Source organism: Oryza sativa, chromosome 12 (assembly GCF_034140825.1).
Source record: "Oryza sativa Japonica Group chromosome 12, ASM3414082v1".
NCBI lineage: Eukaryota > Viridiplantae > Streptophyta > Magnoliopsida > Poales > Poaceae > Oryza > Oryza sativa.
Genome location: NC_089046.1, coordinates 8,781,471 through 8,797,447, shown reverse-complemented (window position 1 = coordinate 8,797,447; position 15,977 = coordinate 8,781,471). Strand labels below are relative to the sequence as shown.

General features: G+C 36.6%; 1 protein-coding gene across 3 annotated transcripts; it reads left to right on the top strand.

Moving 5' to 3' along the window:
- Positions 1 to 1,159: 1,159 nt before the first annotated feature.
- Positions 1,160 to 12,769, top strand: LOC9272184 (probable staphylococcal-like nuclease CAN4). 3 transcript variants are annotated; one of them, NM_001424583.1, is made up of 11 exons: positions 1,160 to 1,700; positions 4,743 to 4,798; positions 6,066 to 6,231; positions 7,106 to 7,161; positions 7,719 to 7,833; positions 9,384 to 9,494; positions 9,568 to 9,746; positions 10,865 to 10,921; positions 11,002 to 11,161; positions 11,267 to 11,335; positions 12,450 to 12,742. In NM_001424583.1, the coding sequence occupies exons 1-11, from the start codon at positions 1,305 to 1,307 to the stop codon at positions 12,570 to 12,572; spliced, it is 1,488 nt and encodes a 495-aa protein (NP_001411512.1). In that variant the 5' UTR covers positions 1,160 to 1,304; the 3' UTR covers positions 12,573 to 12,742. The 3 variants fall into 3 exon arrangements, with proteins under 3 accessions (NP_001411512.1, XP_015620734.1, XP_015620733.1); XM_015765248.3 differs by lacking the exon at positions 12,450 to 12,742 and adding an exon at positions 11,484 to 11,714 and having other exon boundaries at positions 1,164 to 1,700; XM_015765247.3 differs by lacking the exon at positions 9,384 to 9,494 and having other exon boundaries at positions 1,165 to 1,700; positions 12,450 to 12,769.
- Positions 12,770 to 15,977: the final 3,208 nt, after the last annotated feature.

The window sequence follows — 15,977 nt, the reverse complement described above, 5'->3', positions numbered from 1 at the left end:
CTTGAGGAAATTACGTGCCGAAAGCGTTCCTGGTGCTTCGCATTCCCATCAAAATAGCTCGTAAAATGGAATTTTGTGTTTGTTTTTTATTAATTGGGCTATAAACTCTATGGCTGAATAGAAATGATATGGTTTTTGACAAATCACCATCAAAGTCTTATGTGGAGATATTTTTCAGGGCAACGCATTGGCACCAGCCATGTTGGGCTCCACTAGTCCACTACAATGGTGTAATGACAATATAAAGCTAATAAATGATGGATGCCGTAAGGTTAAGTCAATGGTCATGCAGATTTTCTCCAATTTTGGGTGGAGATTCACAAATAGGATTCAACGGTTGTGGGATACAAAATCATAAAAAATATGATGTGAATGATTTACAATGGGGATAATTTTATTTTAATATTTGAGGTTTAAAGTTCTTTTTAATTCCCGTTGCAACGCACAAGCATTCAGCTATTCAAATAAAATCAATAGAGATCAACCACTGCACAGTTATGCGTGTTTTCTTATTATAAACATTTCTATTAATCTTTCAATATATAGAACCTAGACATGAGGGATGGATTTCGTTGCGCTTAAAAAAATAAAAAATCTGTCAAATTATACCACTTCTTGCACACCGCAGAGCAATTCTCTGGCTTCTATGGCTAGAGTTAGACTCTCTGTTTGGATTGATTATTGGGACAGTGAAATTGACCATTTGATTGTACTCCAAACCTAACTTATTGTTTACTTTAAGAGAAAGAACGGCGTTTTATCCTTTTCCATGTCATCACTCAGGAGACCACATGATGTGATCGCAGCATGTTAGATAGGATGACTGGATGAGTTGGTTACTAAAAGCAAATGCCTCACTAATTAAAGAGTCATCTTTCCACTACTATGCTGCCAACATGATTTGGTCCATAGGCAGGCATAGTACGAATCTTTCACCTTTTGAAAGTGGGGAGAGTCCTGGTGCCTTTTGATAATCAGTATCAATGGTTGGATCAAAGATGGACGTAGGAGATTCATCTTTTCAGAGATAAACTTTCAGCTTTCGATCTGATCCATCGGTTCCTTAGGTCTAGCGGCTGAGATGATGGAGCAGTGGCAAGTTGCTGAACCAATATTGGTACCATTGCACATATTAGTAAGGCGAAGACTTGACCACATTGTAGCATCATCCTTTTTGGGTCCTTAGCTCAGAAGCAAGGATAGCTTTCCATGATTCCATCACTCATTAATAGCTAGGTACAAGGAGAAGATGGCAAACTAGAGGGATCAGGAGTAGCACCAGATCACATAGAAGGTGAGGTTCCATGGGGAACATCCTCAAGTGCTTCATCAGTTGCTTCGACGGAGAAGACGAAGATGGTGGTAGTGGCCATGGTCGCTTCCCCAACAGCTATCCTCCGGTCTCAAGTCTCCATTACCAGCCTCTGCATTTGGATGACCTTCAAGTGCCATTATCGCCTCCACCACCATCAACTAGGCAGCAGCAGCCGCCACCGCGACCGGCGCTCTCAAGACTCCATTACCAGCCTCTACGTTTGGCTGACCTTCAAGTGCCATTATCACCTCCACCACCATCAACTAGGCAGCAGCAGCTGCCACCGCGACCGGCACGTCCTCTTGGTTACCATCATGGAGTCCTCTGGCCGACGATAGAGATCACCCCATGCGATGACTTCCTCAACTTAGAATTCACAACTAAGGTAATTTAATTATAACTCGTTATAACATAAATGTTTATCAATATACACTACGGTTTGGCACCTAAGAACTCTGATACTTCAAATTTTGAGAAACCTATAGTAAAACAACCTAACATGTGGCCCATTACACATACAAATTTTCGCTGTACCAACTGAACTAATTAACCATGTGTTGCTAATTACAGGGTTGTCACCCGATGACTTTGGAGTGCATAGTTTTATTTAGCAAGTCATAAAGTTTGACACATAAATTTTTATTTATAACTAAAAATTATATTCCTCAAAATAAATAGCTATCGTAGTATTCTAAACCAATATACTAGTGGAATTTTCATTTTATTTAATTACTATTGAACGACTAAAAGGTTTTCATAGTAATGCAGTAAAAGAAGCTTTAAATTGCCACTTTTACCTGTGCATAAAAGGAATAAAACGATTGTGTTGAACCTACTGGTGAAGTCATAGGCAGTGTTTGGCAAATGTCTAATGGAAATTATTTCCCACCCATCTTTAAATCCTAACCATTCATTCTCCCCTATCCATTTAATCCTAACCCTTCATTCATTTCCCAATCCCAATCCCACCCCTCATTTCCCATTATCCAAACACACCCATACAGTATACGTCACTTCAGCCTTTTAAAAGTTTTGCCCTTTTTATTCCATACCTTTGAGAATTTTCTTCTCCCCCTTTGTGAACCTTATCTTCTTATTTTTTTTCTTTTCTTTTGGGATATATTTGGTTAGGGTATCCACAATGTGACCAAAAAGTAGTCCTTATAACTCTATATGGGTACCTTTACCATTGTGAGAGGTGGCATTAGGAATAGCCATATGATAAGCTACCCATAGCTATAAAGACCACCTGTATAGATTAAAATATACTATCTCTCTCCTTTTGCTTCTTTCATGTGAGAGAACTATAGCATTTGGAAGTACTTTTTTTAGTGTGGGTCCCATCTTAATGTCAATTGCTATCTATACACATTGTGAAAATAGGAATAACAAAAGACCATTTATGTGGGTCCCACCTATATGGACTAGTTGATCCATATACATTGTTGATGCCCTGGTTGAAGATGGTACGGAAGGGGCTGTACTTTTTTCTTCTTTTCATATTTTCTTCTTTTCATAATTTTTCATACTTTTTTCTTCTTTGTACTATGTGCCGGTACCTATGTGTCGGTACCTTCATAGAAGGAAGATATCGGAAGATAATATCATAAATTATATTACCTTTTGGCAATCTTTTCAAATGCATATTTTCGCAAGATAGGGTATTTCCAGCCCTTAATTACTCAGGGAAGAAATTGTGAAAACAACATAGCTCTTTGTTTGCATAGTGGTAAAACATGCCCCAAAGATATGTGATATCTATATGTTCAACAAATATCAAATGCACATCCCACTGTCATTAAGATACATGTTGGACAATAACAGAGGATACATGAGTGGTGAGTATCAGACCAATTAATGTTAAATTTCAGAACATATGAACAAAGTGTATCAAGAATTGCCTAAGGCCGTGTTTTTTTGCTTATTCACCGGACTATTTTTTTAATGTTTCAAAAATACGTTTTTTTCTAAAAACATTTTTCTTCTATATTATTTATACCAATTATTTAAGCTATATGGTAAATTTACTTTTAAAAATATTTAATTTATCACTATCAAGCACATAATGCGCAGCAATAATCCACTTAATAGACCAACTCAATTTGGGCTTAAGTAATTAACAGATCATCTAGTAAAAGAAATTATGAGGTACGACTTTTTTATGTTGTTGAAGATACTTCATTTTAAATATGATACTGTTGATTTTTGGACACAGCGTTTATTAAAAAACTATTCTCTCTGTTTCATATTATAAGTCCTTTTAACTTTTTTCAAAGTCATTTATAGAGAAACGTAACAATATTTTCGACACAAAATAAACATACTATTATAATATAATCAATATTAGATTTAATGAAACTATTTTGATGTTGTAAATGCTACTATATCTATCAATTTCATCAAACTTAGTGTAGTTTGACTTAGAAAAAGTCAAAACGGCTTGTAATATGAAACAAAGGCAGAATGTAAATATTGTAGTTACTTTATTTACCATTAAAGGTATTATAACAATAACTTTGCATATTTGCACTAAAATTATGAATAAGGTGGCTGACATATCCAAATGTAATCATCGTCATGTATTGAGAAATAGAGGGAGTAAAACTTTATCCATAACTTCTTATTATAACTTTTTGTTATAAAAGTTAGAACTACTATAGCACACCCAGTACATTATATACCTTATACAACAGACCAGAACAAAGTGAGAGTGATATATTTACTTGATATGTGTATTCATGTACTGGGTACGTAAATTAATCTGCTAGTAGGGCGTGTGATACGTTATACCATGCCCACTGCTTGTGTTTTAGAAGGACCTTTATGAAAATTTATATAATCTAATAGATTTATGATATTATGAAAGTATTTTTCATGACAAATTATACATTCCAATTTTAATCTTTTCAAACTATGTAATTTATTATTTATTTATAGTACCTTTTTTAAAAAATTAAAAAAAAGTCAAATGCAACATTCTTGACCAGACAGCGTATTTGTTCTAACAAAGGGCATCGATAAGAAATCAATCCCAAACACATATACTCAGTCTCCAATTTGACTGAGTTCAACCATTTCTTCCATATCAAGTATAAAGTTGATTGATCTACCCACACATACAAAAGAATTGCCAAAAAAACACATAAAATTAGGTATCTGTTCAACTATTCAATGACAGCATGCACACAAGCGCACATGCCCCGCGAGTTGGTTACTTTCTCTTGAATTGCAGTAAGTTTAAATAATACAAACACTAAATTATTGAGTATAAAATCTCTATCTTGGGGCATTTGTAACACAATTCTAGGTTTTATAATTTGGTTGATGGAAGCCCAGTTTCATTTCAAAACAAGATTACTTTTTGTCTATGTGATATCTTTGCCTATAGTATTTCTATATAGCATATACTTATAGAAAATATTGGCAGGTTTGTGAAGGGCCCCAGCATCACAGTACACCATCCAGGAAGACGGACCTTAATAGGTAGGCATCAGATCCTAACATCTTTTTTTGTTTGATTATTTTTTCAAAAGCTGAAACATTGGTGACACATACATATATAGTAATACGTATCTGAGTTGTTTTCTAATTGTTTGAGAAACAAGCCATCCAACAATATTTGTTTTGTAGATCTAAGGCCCTATTCTAACTTCATAAATATACATATTTTTCCTCGTTTTCCGTTAGCCCGTTTTTCAAACTGCTAAATAACATATTATATGCGAAAACTTTCTATACAGAAATTGCTTTAAAATATTGGATAAATCCATTATCAAGTTTGTAATAATTATTAAAACTTAATTAATCGCGCGTTAATAGTTTTCTCATTTTGTGTACCGCTTTTAAGTATATCTCACCAAGCTACATAGCCGATGAGGCAGCCTTTCAGTGGTGGTTGTTGCCCCTCTCTTTTTTTTTTGACGTGAAACAGCAGGAGGAGAGGCTCCTACTGCGCTCTATATATATATATATATATATATATATGACACTCATATGGGGCACCATGGTGCCCGGGCACCATGGTATCTAATGTACAAAATCACTCAAATTTTTCAAAATTTTCAAATTGTGAGTATATACCTAGTTATAATAATTCAATTCATATCTATACCTATCAACAAAACAACTCAAATTTAACTTTATTTCACAATCCATGATTACATACCTAACTAATTATATGTATGGATGCTATATATCTAGAATCAAAATCTAACAAAAACAAGTTCAAATTCAGTACAAACATGCTTTGAACTAGTTAGTAAAGTAGTTAATGTTAATACCTAAGTAATTGAAAAAGTTTCATACTCATTTGAATTGGGTATATACTCAATTTCAACAATGGTGCCCGGGCACCATGGAGCACCAAACAAATTTACTATATATATATATATATATATATATATATATATATATATATATATATATATATATATATATATATATATATATATATATATATATATATATATATATATATATATATTAATTACAAAGAGAGGAAGATCAGGAAAAAAAAGATTAAAAAATGCTATCTATCCATGATTGCCAAACTGGTTTATCTACTAACTTTGCCTTGTGCATATGCATAATTGTACATGCATTTTTTTATTCTCTGTTTACAGTATATAATCATTTGGATCAACATTTCGTTTTATTTTTAAAAAAGTATTGAGCAATAAAATCCATTGATGCCTGGGCCATAAATGGATGATTTTCTCATGATTTGTACTATGTATACATGCACCCTTAGGTGTATCCATGAAAAAGACGATGGCAACAGTAAACCCTCCTACTACTGGCTGACCAAGAACAAAGACAATCATGTAGTAACCCCTCAGACCAAACGGTCACCTCGGCCCCCTAGTGGGGTAGCTGCCCTGGAGCGTGACCTCGTCGACTTTACTCGGACCTTTGAGGTAACTCGCTACACCTATAAAGTATCCCTATATATAAAGTTGAGTGAAGTGCATGAGCGGTCCCTAAACTTGTGCGGACGTGTCATCTAGGTCCCTAAACTCCCAAAATGTATTTTCGGGTCCCCGAACTTGTCTTGAGGTGTCATCTAGGTCCAAACGACCTCTAACCCGCTCCATGCGCTGATGTGGCATGCCACATAGCACCTACGTGTTAGTCGGACCCACGCGTCAATCACATAGAAAAAATAAAATTAAAAAAAAAACATATTTTCTCTTCTCTACCTTAGAATTTTTTTTAATCTTTTTTTGTTTACCTAAGAGGAGAAAATATGGTTTTTAATTTTATTTTTTATATATGCTTGACATATAGATTTCACTGACATGTAGGTGCCACCGTGGCAATGCCACGTCAGCGTATGGAGCGGGTTTGAACCCGTTAGGACCTATATGACACACATGACAAGTTTAGGGACCTAAAAATGCATTTTAGGAGTTCAGGGACCTAGATGACACACCTGCACAAGTTTAGGGACCGCCCACGTACTTCACTCAATAAAGTTCTATGCATCATACATGAGAACCACTTGATTTGAAATGTATTTACTGACAAAGCCGAGTAAGCAGGGAGGATGCTTATCCTCAGGTACATGAGTAAATAACCAAAATACAGTTTGTATGCTTGTCTTTGTGATAATTAATGTGATAGTTCCATTGCTATATGTGAAGTATTTCTTTTGTTATTAAAGTTTGCATGCATGTCTTGCAGCAATATATTTACCTTCCTGTTAGCAGTTTTGCCTTCTACATTCCTGTATTGCAGAAGAATATTATGTTTTTGATTATTCTTAAGGGGATTTTCATTTGTGGTATTTAGGTTCCTGAAGGGCTTGCACAGCATGTTACATCACCTATGCAGGCACAGGTTACATGGTTAGGAGAAGATCCAGATTTAACAGCTTCTGAACTTAATTTTCCATTAACCATTACATTTTGTATACATAAGTCAATAATTCTAAAGCTGCATTGAGTCCTATAGTTCAATATAGAAATCCAGTTAGCCACCCAAAGCTGATACTCTCTTCGATTGCTATCAGGTATAATACCCTCTTTATAATATCCAATGATTTTTAGCAATGGAACTATCACAATTAACACTGCTGTATACATGTATTTTAATGAGCACATACACAGTTTTTTGAAACAAATTTGTACTTTATTTTTTTGGTATAAATCTATATAGCTTATAAATAATGAATTTATATCCTGTAGGCCTCGTGATCATCTGTAAGACATATTACCCAAGCCACTGTATCCTAAACGTAGAGGTTTAAAAATTAATAATTTTCATTGTTTTTTTTAACTCGGAACAATATGCTTTAGTTCTATTCTTTGCGAAGAACAATATTCTTAGTCAAGGGCCATTCAGCTAAAATTTTTGTTTCTCTAACTAAATTAAGATAATAGTTTTGCACTTTTACTTTTGATAGGTATAGGAAATTGTTGGCCGCATACAAGGATATAAAATATCCACCCAAAGAATCAGCAGATGCTGCTGTGCTTGTTGCTGCAACCTTGAGAGGGATCGAACGAACTAATTTGGAGGTAATTATTTGAAGGTATTAGGATAGTCACAAAATTTATCTACATATATATGAAGCAAGTAAAGAAATATTATTCAAATGCTAGTTTCTCTATTTCTTAGCAACTGAAGTACTCAATCTATCCCAGAATAGTTTTTTACATGGTCTCTAACATAGAACTTTTTCCTTTTAATTTATTTTCCATAAGATATTATGAATGCTCTTTTAAATACGAATCTAATAATATCACATGCATGGCACAAAACATTGTTAGTTATTTTACTTATTAGTCAAGGGAAAATGTTGATTTTCCTAAATTATATTCTGAAAAAATGTCTCAATTGTTGGTGATATAGTACATGCAGATACAACAAAATTTCATAAGGACGTTAGATTGTTCGCATTTCCTGGGACATGAAAAAATCGTATGGATCTTATTTCAAAAAAAATTGTATGGAGAGGCTATACGCTATAATATTGTGCACATTTAACAAAAAGATTGTTGGTAGATAAAAAATCTATTTTCCCTAGAAGTGTAAGAGAATGTCTAGGTTTACCATTAGGGCAGTATTGTTAGTTAAATTAAAATCATTCTTTTTGTATCAACTCAAAATTATAACATTGGATAATACTATCAACTCAGAGAATAATCTGTTAATTGTTGATGATTTTCTCCAAATCTGGACTGCTAAAGAAATTATAAAACCAGTTACCATTGTTTTATTTTTGTCTGGTAACTGTTTTACTTTTCAGATTAACACTACAACAAGGCAATGTGGACATATGTTTAATATATTCAGTCTCCTAAACTCAGGAAGAAATTAATATTTTTTTATATTGTCTGTTATTAGAAATGAGCATCATTTTGGAACGTTCAGGTAAAATGTTATCCAGGATTGTTTTACAAATTGTCCTCAAGGAAAAGTTTGGACTATTTTGGTTTGAAGCCCTACAAAAAATTTTGTAATGCCAAAATTTAGGCATGTTTTGGCACTACCAATTTTTTTAGTTAAAATTGTCTAGTTAATGTTCCATTTGCTACCAATATGATGAGAATAAATTTCTAGAATGTGACCGAATAGAGCATGGCCAACAACAATTATTTCACTTCATTCCAAGCTATCCCTATTACTATTCAAGTTGCCAAAAGATTGGTAGAGCATATATTGGCATCAATCCAAAACGGTCCTTTGTAAACATTATTATGTGTATCGTCAATGCAAATGAGCAAATCTGCAGAAATTCTTAGAACATCAGGTGTTCATACTTTGTAATATTAAATGATAGTTGTGAACTAAGGCTGTGTTTAGTTCACATCAAAATTAGAAGTTTGGTTGAAATTGAAACGATGTGACGGAAAAGTTGGAAGTTTGTGTGTGTAGGAAAGTTTTGATGTGATGGAAAAGTTGGAAGTTTGAAGAATTATTTTGAAACTAAACATGACGCAAATAAATTGTAGCAAAATCCTTAATCATCCAGGATATTCTTTGGATTCTATTTAATGTAAGTTGGCATAATAGTTCAACAAATCGATTCTATCACCATGGAAAAAAATGTGTGTTTGGTTCACAGGGCATTCTTGCATTTTATGGCTTTCCAATTCCTACAATCTCCAAAGAGGCATCAGAAAATCATCCATCATCAATACCAAAGGGTGTGCTGTTCGTGCTAAAAACATTGCCGGTCAGATTTCACATGATATATCACCAGTATTGAGTAAAATAATGATTCTCACAAATCTAAACATTTATATCAGGTTAATGCAAAGTGCATAGTAGATGGTGATGGCTTTACTGCTTATGTCGACACACTGGATCCTATAGAACTGCGTCAGGATTGCAATGCAAGCTGTCAATCCCGTAACTCTAAGAAGCAAAAATTGTGGGACAAAACAGCAGCTGATCTACAAATAAGTCTCGAAAATACTGGACAAAAGTAAGTAAACTGAACTTTCCCTCTTCTCCATGTTGTTTGGAAGTCAATAGTTTCTTGTGAAACAGTACATGTCATTGATCTGGGCAGAACAAATGCATTTGTGTTTCAGTACTATGAAATACTCCTATGGTAACCAATCAGCGCCAGAACAAATGCACATTTGGCTTTCCATATTCTGATACATATTCAGTTATGATTAAGTGGGATTTAAACTTCTCAGGGAAATGAAGAGAGAATATCAAAGAAACCAAATAAAAGTACATTAGAAATGTGTTTATTTAACTAGAAAAAAATACCCGTGCGTGGCAAAGGGGAAGATTATTTTATTCTTATTATTGTTATACGGTTTAGCTATAAGATAAAATTCACTGTAGTAATTTATTTGGATATATATTTTTTAAGAAAACCATGAGCTGCAATTAGGATTCCGACTTTTATCTCAAGTTAGTATTTTTTTAAAGAGATTTCTTATACGACTCATTTTGTTTTTCCAAAAGCAAATGAACATCAAATCCGACTCATACACAGATCTGTATTTCCAAAAGCGAGCGAACATAAAAACTGACTCAAACACAAATGAGGTACCAAAATACCGGAAAAACATCTTTAATTTTTATAATAGTAGAGATTTATTATTTTTTGAAAAAATACAACAGCAGAGGCTTCTACTGTGATGTATATAGAAGGGCAAAGAGTTTCTTTAAGTTTTATAGAAGAACATAGTATTTCAAGAAGAGACTAGGAAATTATGTAGAATATGCTAAGATTGCATATAGCTTAACATTATAATATTAACTTAACTAAAAATGGTCCCTACAAAGAAAAACATAACTAAAATGCTACTACAATTGTGAAACAAATACTGGAACGTAATAATAAACAACCTATTCTCTCTCTGGAAACGTATAGAAGCAGAGCAAATTTAGCACTCACAATGATCATGCAAATAGAGTACATATTGAATTAATTACTATTTTCCGTGCAACTATAAATTAAAACTTGCAAGGGTTGCAAACCAACTCTTGGTCGTCTAGTTTATTTAAGTCTTATTATGCTGTTGATCTTTTTTAGTTCACATAGAAATTTATACATAAATTCAAATCGCTACGTACGAGCAGGAAAATGTTCTTTGGGGGCCGTGAGATCCTCGCAAGAAAATACGAAATAAGACTGAGGTATACTCTATATGCACAACACAACTCAACACAGAAATTAATCAGATATACAGTGTTAAATTTGGCATTCATATTGACAGGGGCATTGATGCACCGGAGATAGGCATGCAGTATGGAAAGGAGTCGCAGGATGCACTGGTGAAACTGATCGCTAGGAAGTGTGTCACGCTTCATGTTTATGGGCAGGACCAATTTAAGCGCTTCGTCTGTGATATCCATTGTGGTGGTGTGTTCATCCAGGTGGACACAAAGCCATACACCATTGTGTCATTAGTCATTGATTTTAGTAGAACAATTTTGTTTGGATGGAAACGATGGTGAATGTGGTGTAATCTTTAATTTCAGGAGCAAATGCTGGTGAATGGTCATGCCTGGCACTTCAAGAACTATGACAAACGGCCACAATTTGCAAAGGTAAGAAACTATGGAGTATATTTCAGTATATTCTTTAATTGCGATATTCATATATATATTCTGTTATGTAAATATTCCGTTTTGAACTTTGAAAATGATAAATATTATTAGCAACATAAGACTAATAAATTGTTAGTCATACTTGCAGTATTGAAGTAAGGGATCATATTACCGCACACCGAATCAGCACGATTTCTGATTATGTTTAACATAGTATTTCTATTCAATTTATCATATATTCCTGTATAATTTTTGTGACATCCTGGCCCAATTAGGATGAGGCATGTGTTGTCCATGTGAGCTGTGTGCGCATATTTACTACCACATTGCTAGTTTAGCACGAGTGGAACCAACTTATAAGGCATCTTCCCTCTAACCATATTACTCTCGAGTTAACCCTTTTTACACAAAGCGATGACAAAAGTGTACCTGGGGTGGTATGTTTAAGTGGGCCCGCCCGTCGAATGGGCTGGCTAAATCGGTTCTGGATGGAGGGTTGTTACAAATGGTATCAGAGCCAACCCTCGCGGTTACGCGTACGGGTTAGTGTACGGGCATATGGCGCATGGTTGTTACAAATGGTATCAGAGCCGACCCTCGCGGTTACGCGTACGGGTTAGTGTGCGGACATATGGCGCATGTGGGCTCTATATGTGAGGCACATGGCATGGTATATGGCGCTAGCATTAGACGTACGGACGTGCCCTAAGAGTACCACATTGCTAGTTTAGCACGAGTGGAACCAATTTATAAGGCATCTTTCCTCTAACCATATCACTCCTGGGTTAACCTTTAGAGAGGGTTTTTTACAATTTTCTATTCAAATTCAATTTATGTTGAAATACAACAGTTTGGTGCATCACTGCAGGTTCTTTTCTTTCCATGTTGAATATTTGGAACATAAAAGAGCGTAGTTATCTTGTACTTGATACCATGCAAGATCCAGTTTTAAACAGTAGTTCTCCATATTGAACTTATCTTTTAGAAAAGAAATTTACCATACAGTTGAAATTCCAATCTCGTTTGAGAACTCTATAGACATACGGGTGTGTGTATTTGTGTGCATTTTCTGATGAAACTGCTTTGGTTACTTCTTCTCCCTCGGATTGTGAAGTGGGAAAAAATGGCACGGGATGCACGTCAAGGGCTTTGGGCATATGATAACCTTGAGAAGCCATGGGAATGGAGAAAGAACAAGAGGAAGGCATCGCGACATCACAATTCAGATGTACGTTGATGGACTCTGGTCACTTGGATGATGATCTTATCTGAAATGACATAATTTGGAATTGGATCTATGGTTACTAGACAGTTAGCCCCAGTTGAGTATGTATAAAAGTATGATGTACTTTGTATATAGTAAGATTATTAATCTCGATCTGTATTATTTATAAACTAATATTTGAGTGAAGAATGTGTAGATGAATTATGATATGATACCGCTTTTCAATTAAAGCGGTGAAAGGGTCTAGTACTTTTTAACTAGCTTGCCTTGTTTACGCAACATGTAGCTACATAAATACTACGGGTTAATTCGTTAGGATTGCAGCAAAACTCAACAAGGCCATAAGATTGGCACTTCTAAATTAGTAGTGGTTTCTATTTTGTAGCCAAAAAATTTGCATGCCAAATTATTTCTTTTAGCCCAATGTTGGAATGCAACTCTGGCAGTGAACAAAATGAAGCAATTGCCAGTTCTTGCCAAAAAAAAAACTTGTGGAGATGGACATCCCTGCTTTTTTTTTTGTATGGCAAGAGGTGTCCATTGCCAAAATGCAACCAAATGTCAATAAACCAAACAAGCCCAATAAGAACAACCAAATGGATATAGGATCCAAGAAATAACCACTACTATGGAACCGGTCAGCTGTAACGGCCGGAACTATCATCTATATCGCAAAAGTGTGTGGTCACTGATTATTAGTCAGTGATGTGAAACTCTCATCTGTGTCAGGGTAGATGTCATCACCGATGATAGATCTCTTTATCGGGCCCCAAATCCCACCCTTCACCGATCGGTTCTCTAGGCCGTCACAGATATGTCGTCGGTGACGGGCTCCACTTGCAACTCGACAAATGTGTTGTTGTTCCCTTTGTTGGATTCGTTTAGAGCCCATCATGGATGATCATCGGTGACTGGTTCCAATTGTGACCCGACAAAGGTGTTGCCGTCACCTTTGTCAGAATCTTTTAAAACCCGTCACAGATGATCATTGGTGATGGATGAGGTTTTTCACTCAAAAGATAAATTTATTTTATTGGCTTATCTCACTTCTAGTTTGTTTTTTCTTTTAAATTTTGTACTACCATGTAGAAAATAAACTAGCAAGCGGGTTTTTATGCGGGTAGTGAGACTACCCATTTGCATCCCACCCAATCGTTCTCTGGAAGTCTGAAAATGAACTCCAGCCAACACATTTGTTAGGAAGCATATGAGTGGAGAGAAGAGGGATAACAACGAATCTTGAAAAGAAATGAGCGAAAACACTAACACGAGGAGTAGAAGTAGCCAAAAAAAAAGTTGTTGATTTCTTTTGTACACTACTACATAAAAAGGGTTAGGTGTCGGTTGGGAACTCGCCATAGGTGTTGAATTTCTCAAATGGCACCTAGCAAGTGGCACTTTTGAGGTTCTAGGAATGAAAAAAGAATGCCGGCTCGAATCGAGTAGATGCATTAGGCAGCTCCCCTTCACTCCAACCAGATTACATAGAACATTTAATTCATATAATGAACATTTAATCCAAGAACATTAAGAATATAAGAGCATCCAAGAACACAAGAACGGACCGAACACTAAGAACACTAAGAGTACAAAGAACGGGCCAACATCGGGGAGGGCGCCACCCCTGACACCGCCAGGTGGTAGAGTGCCGCAGCTAGGTGGGGAGGGCCATCGCCATCGATGGGTGGGGAGAGGCACGCGACAGAGAGAGACCAAGAAAGAGAGGTCAAAGACCGGGGAAAGCGAACAAGTCCTCCTCACCTTATTCGTTCGAGAGAATAATTACGAACGGTCAGCTCGGTTTGGTTTTTACAGGTGTTGGTTTTTAAAAAACAAACACGTATAATAGATTATCGATGTTAGTTTTGTAATTAACAGGTGTTTAGAGAGAAAATTAAACTTTGTTCTCTCTGTCCAGGGAAGAAATAAAACATGTGCGAGTGTGCCGATGTACTAAGTACACAAATAAAATAGACAAAGAAAAATATATTTTATTATAATTCTTGTGGAACTACAAAATACAAAATCCTTAGTTATTTAGATATTCTCCACGGTCATAGGCAAGGTGTATCTGACTTTAAGTGATTGTGTTCTCCTGATTCCAGGGGTGTCATAAAACGCCTGGTTAATTACTCTCACAAGTTAAACTCATGAGAAGCCTCCAATTAAGTCGTGCTAGTCTCATCGTCATCGATCTTCGCTTCGCATTCTCCTGTATGTTGGAAATATAGTCATTAATCGGCATATTTTAATCCAAAATGTTAAAGCAATAATCATGGCATAAGCAGTGTAGGGCGATCTTAACATAACCAGTAGCATATTATGCGCATCATGAATGTCAGGAACAGGAACATGAACATAATAGTAACGCATAGAGGCATCATGAAGAACAGGAACAAGAACATAGCGCACATAGTATAGCGATAGCGCTAACAATGCGAACAGGAGCAGAAGATTATACCCCGAGAATGGCCCTCCGCTGGATGGTGAGGCAGAATTGCCTCCGTTGTTGTTGTCGTTCACGGCACCTCCTCCTGGCGCACCAGCTCCGGCTCCTGTTGGCGGCGCACCACCTCCGCCATCTCCTCCAGCAGCGGCGGCGACTCCAGACATCGCGATGAGCAGTCGTGCGGGAGGCACTCCCCAAAAACCTGATCACCCGCCTACCCGGTGCAGATCTCAGGCGAAGGTGTGGTTTCGGAGGCACTGCTCCTTCCAATCTCTCGTGCACGCAAGAGATCAGAAGCGAGGAAGCGAGAGCAACTCAGGCGGAGAAGGAGAAACTAACACCGGGAAAGAAGCGATGAAAACGGATCGCACTCGCGGCCTCCTTATCTATCAGGAGAAAGAACGTGGACGCGCTGTTGCGGAGGGAATCGTGGGAACGTGGGTTAGTGGCTGCAAAAGGATAGTGACGTGACGTGACGTGACGCACGCCGCCAGCCAGCCACGCCACGCCTCGCCCTCGCCCTCGGCCCGGCCCGGCCCGGCCTGGCCCGGCGCGCGCGCGCGCGCGTGTGGCAATCCGACCCCCACCTCAACTGGTCAACAAGGAGTCTCCAATAACTCCCTATTTAGGTTGAGATATTCCTCGCTTAAATCCTGAGGTGGTATTATTATCCTTAACACTTATTATGGGCCTTTGAGATTTAATAGGATAAGTTGGGCATAGCCCAATTATTCTAACAATCCCCACCAAATTTCAAGGCTCATAAGAAATGTTCTCAATGTTGTGCCTGTTTGATATACCAGGGTTTTGGTGGAGACTATTAAGTTGAACTTCCACCTAGGAAATGAGCTACATCAGACCACAACTGAACAATGGACTATGCCTTGAATTGTCAGTTTTGTGTGATCAGGTTTCACTCAGAACCTTGACTGGTACTGGGCTGCCGTTCGCATCCCCTCTGTTTGGAG

Excerpts from the sequence above, each read along its gene's own strand:
- LOC9272184 (NM_001424583.1), top strand. The coding sequence starts at position 1,305 with ATGGGGAACATCCTCAAGTGCTTCATCAGTTGCTTCGACGGAGAAGAC. Across the intron at positions 6,232-7,105 it reads ACTTTACTCGGACCTTTGAG|GTTCCTGAAGGGCTTGCACA; the intron begins GTAACTCGCTAC and ends TGTGGTATTTAG. Across the intron at positions 9,747-10,864 it reads CTCGAAAATACTGGACAAAA|GAAAATGTTCTTTGGGGGCC; the intron begins GTAAGTAAACTG and ends ACGTACGAGCAG.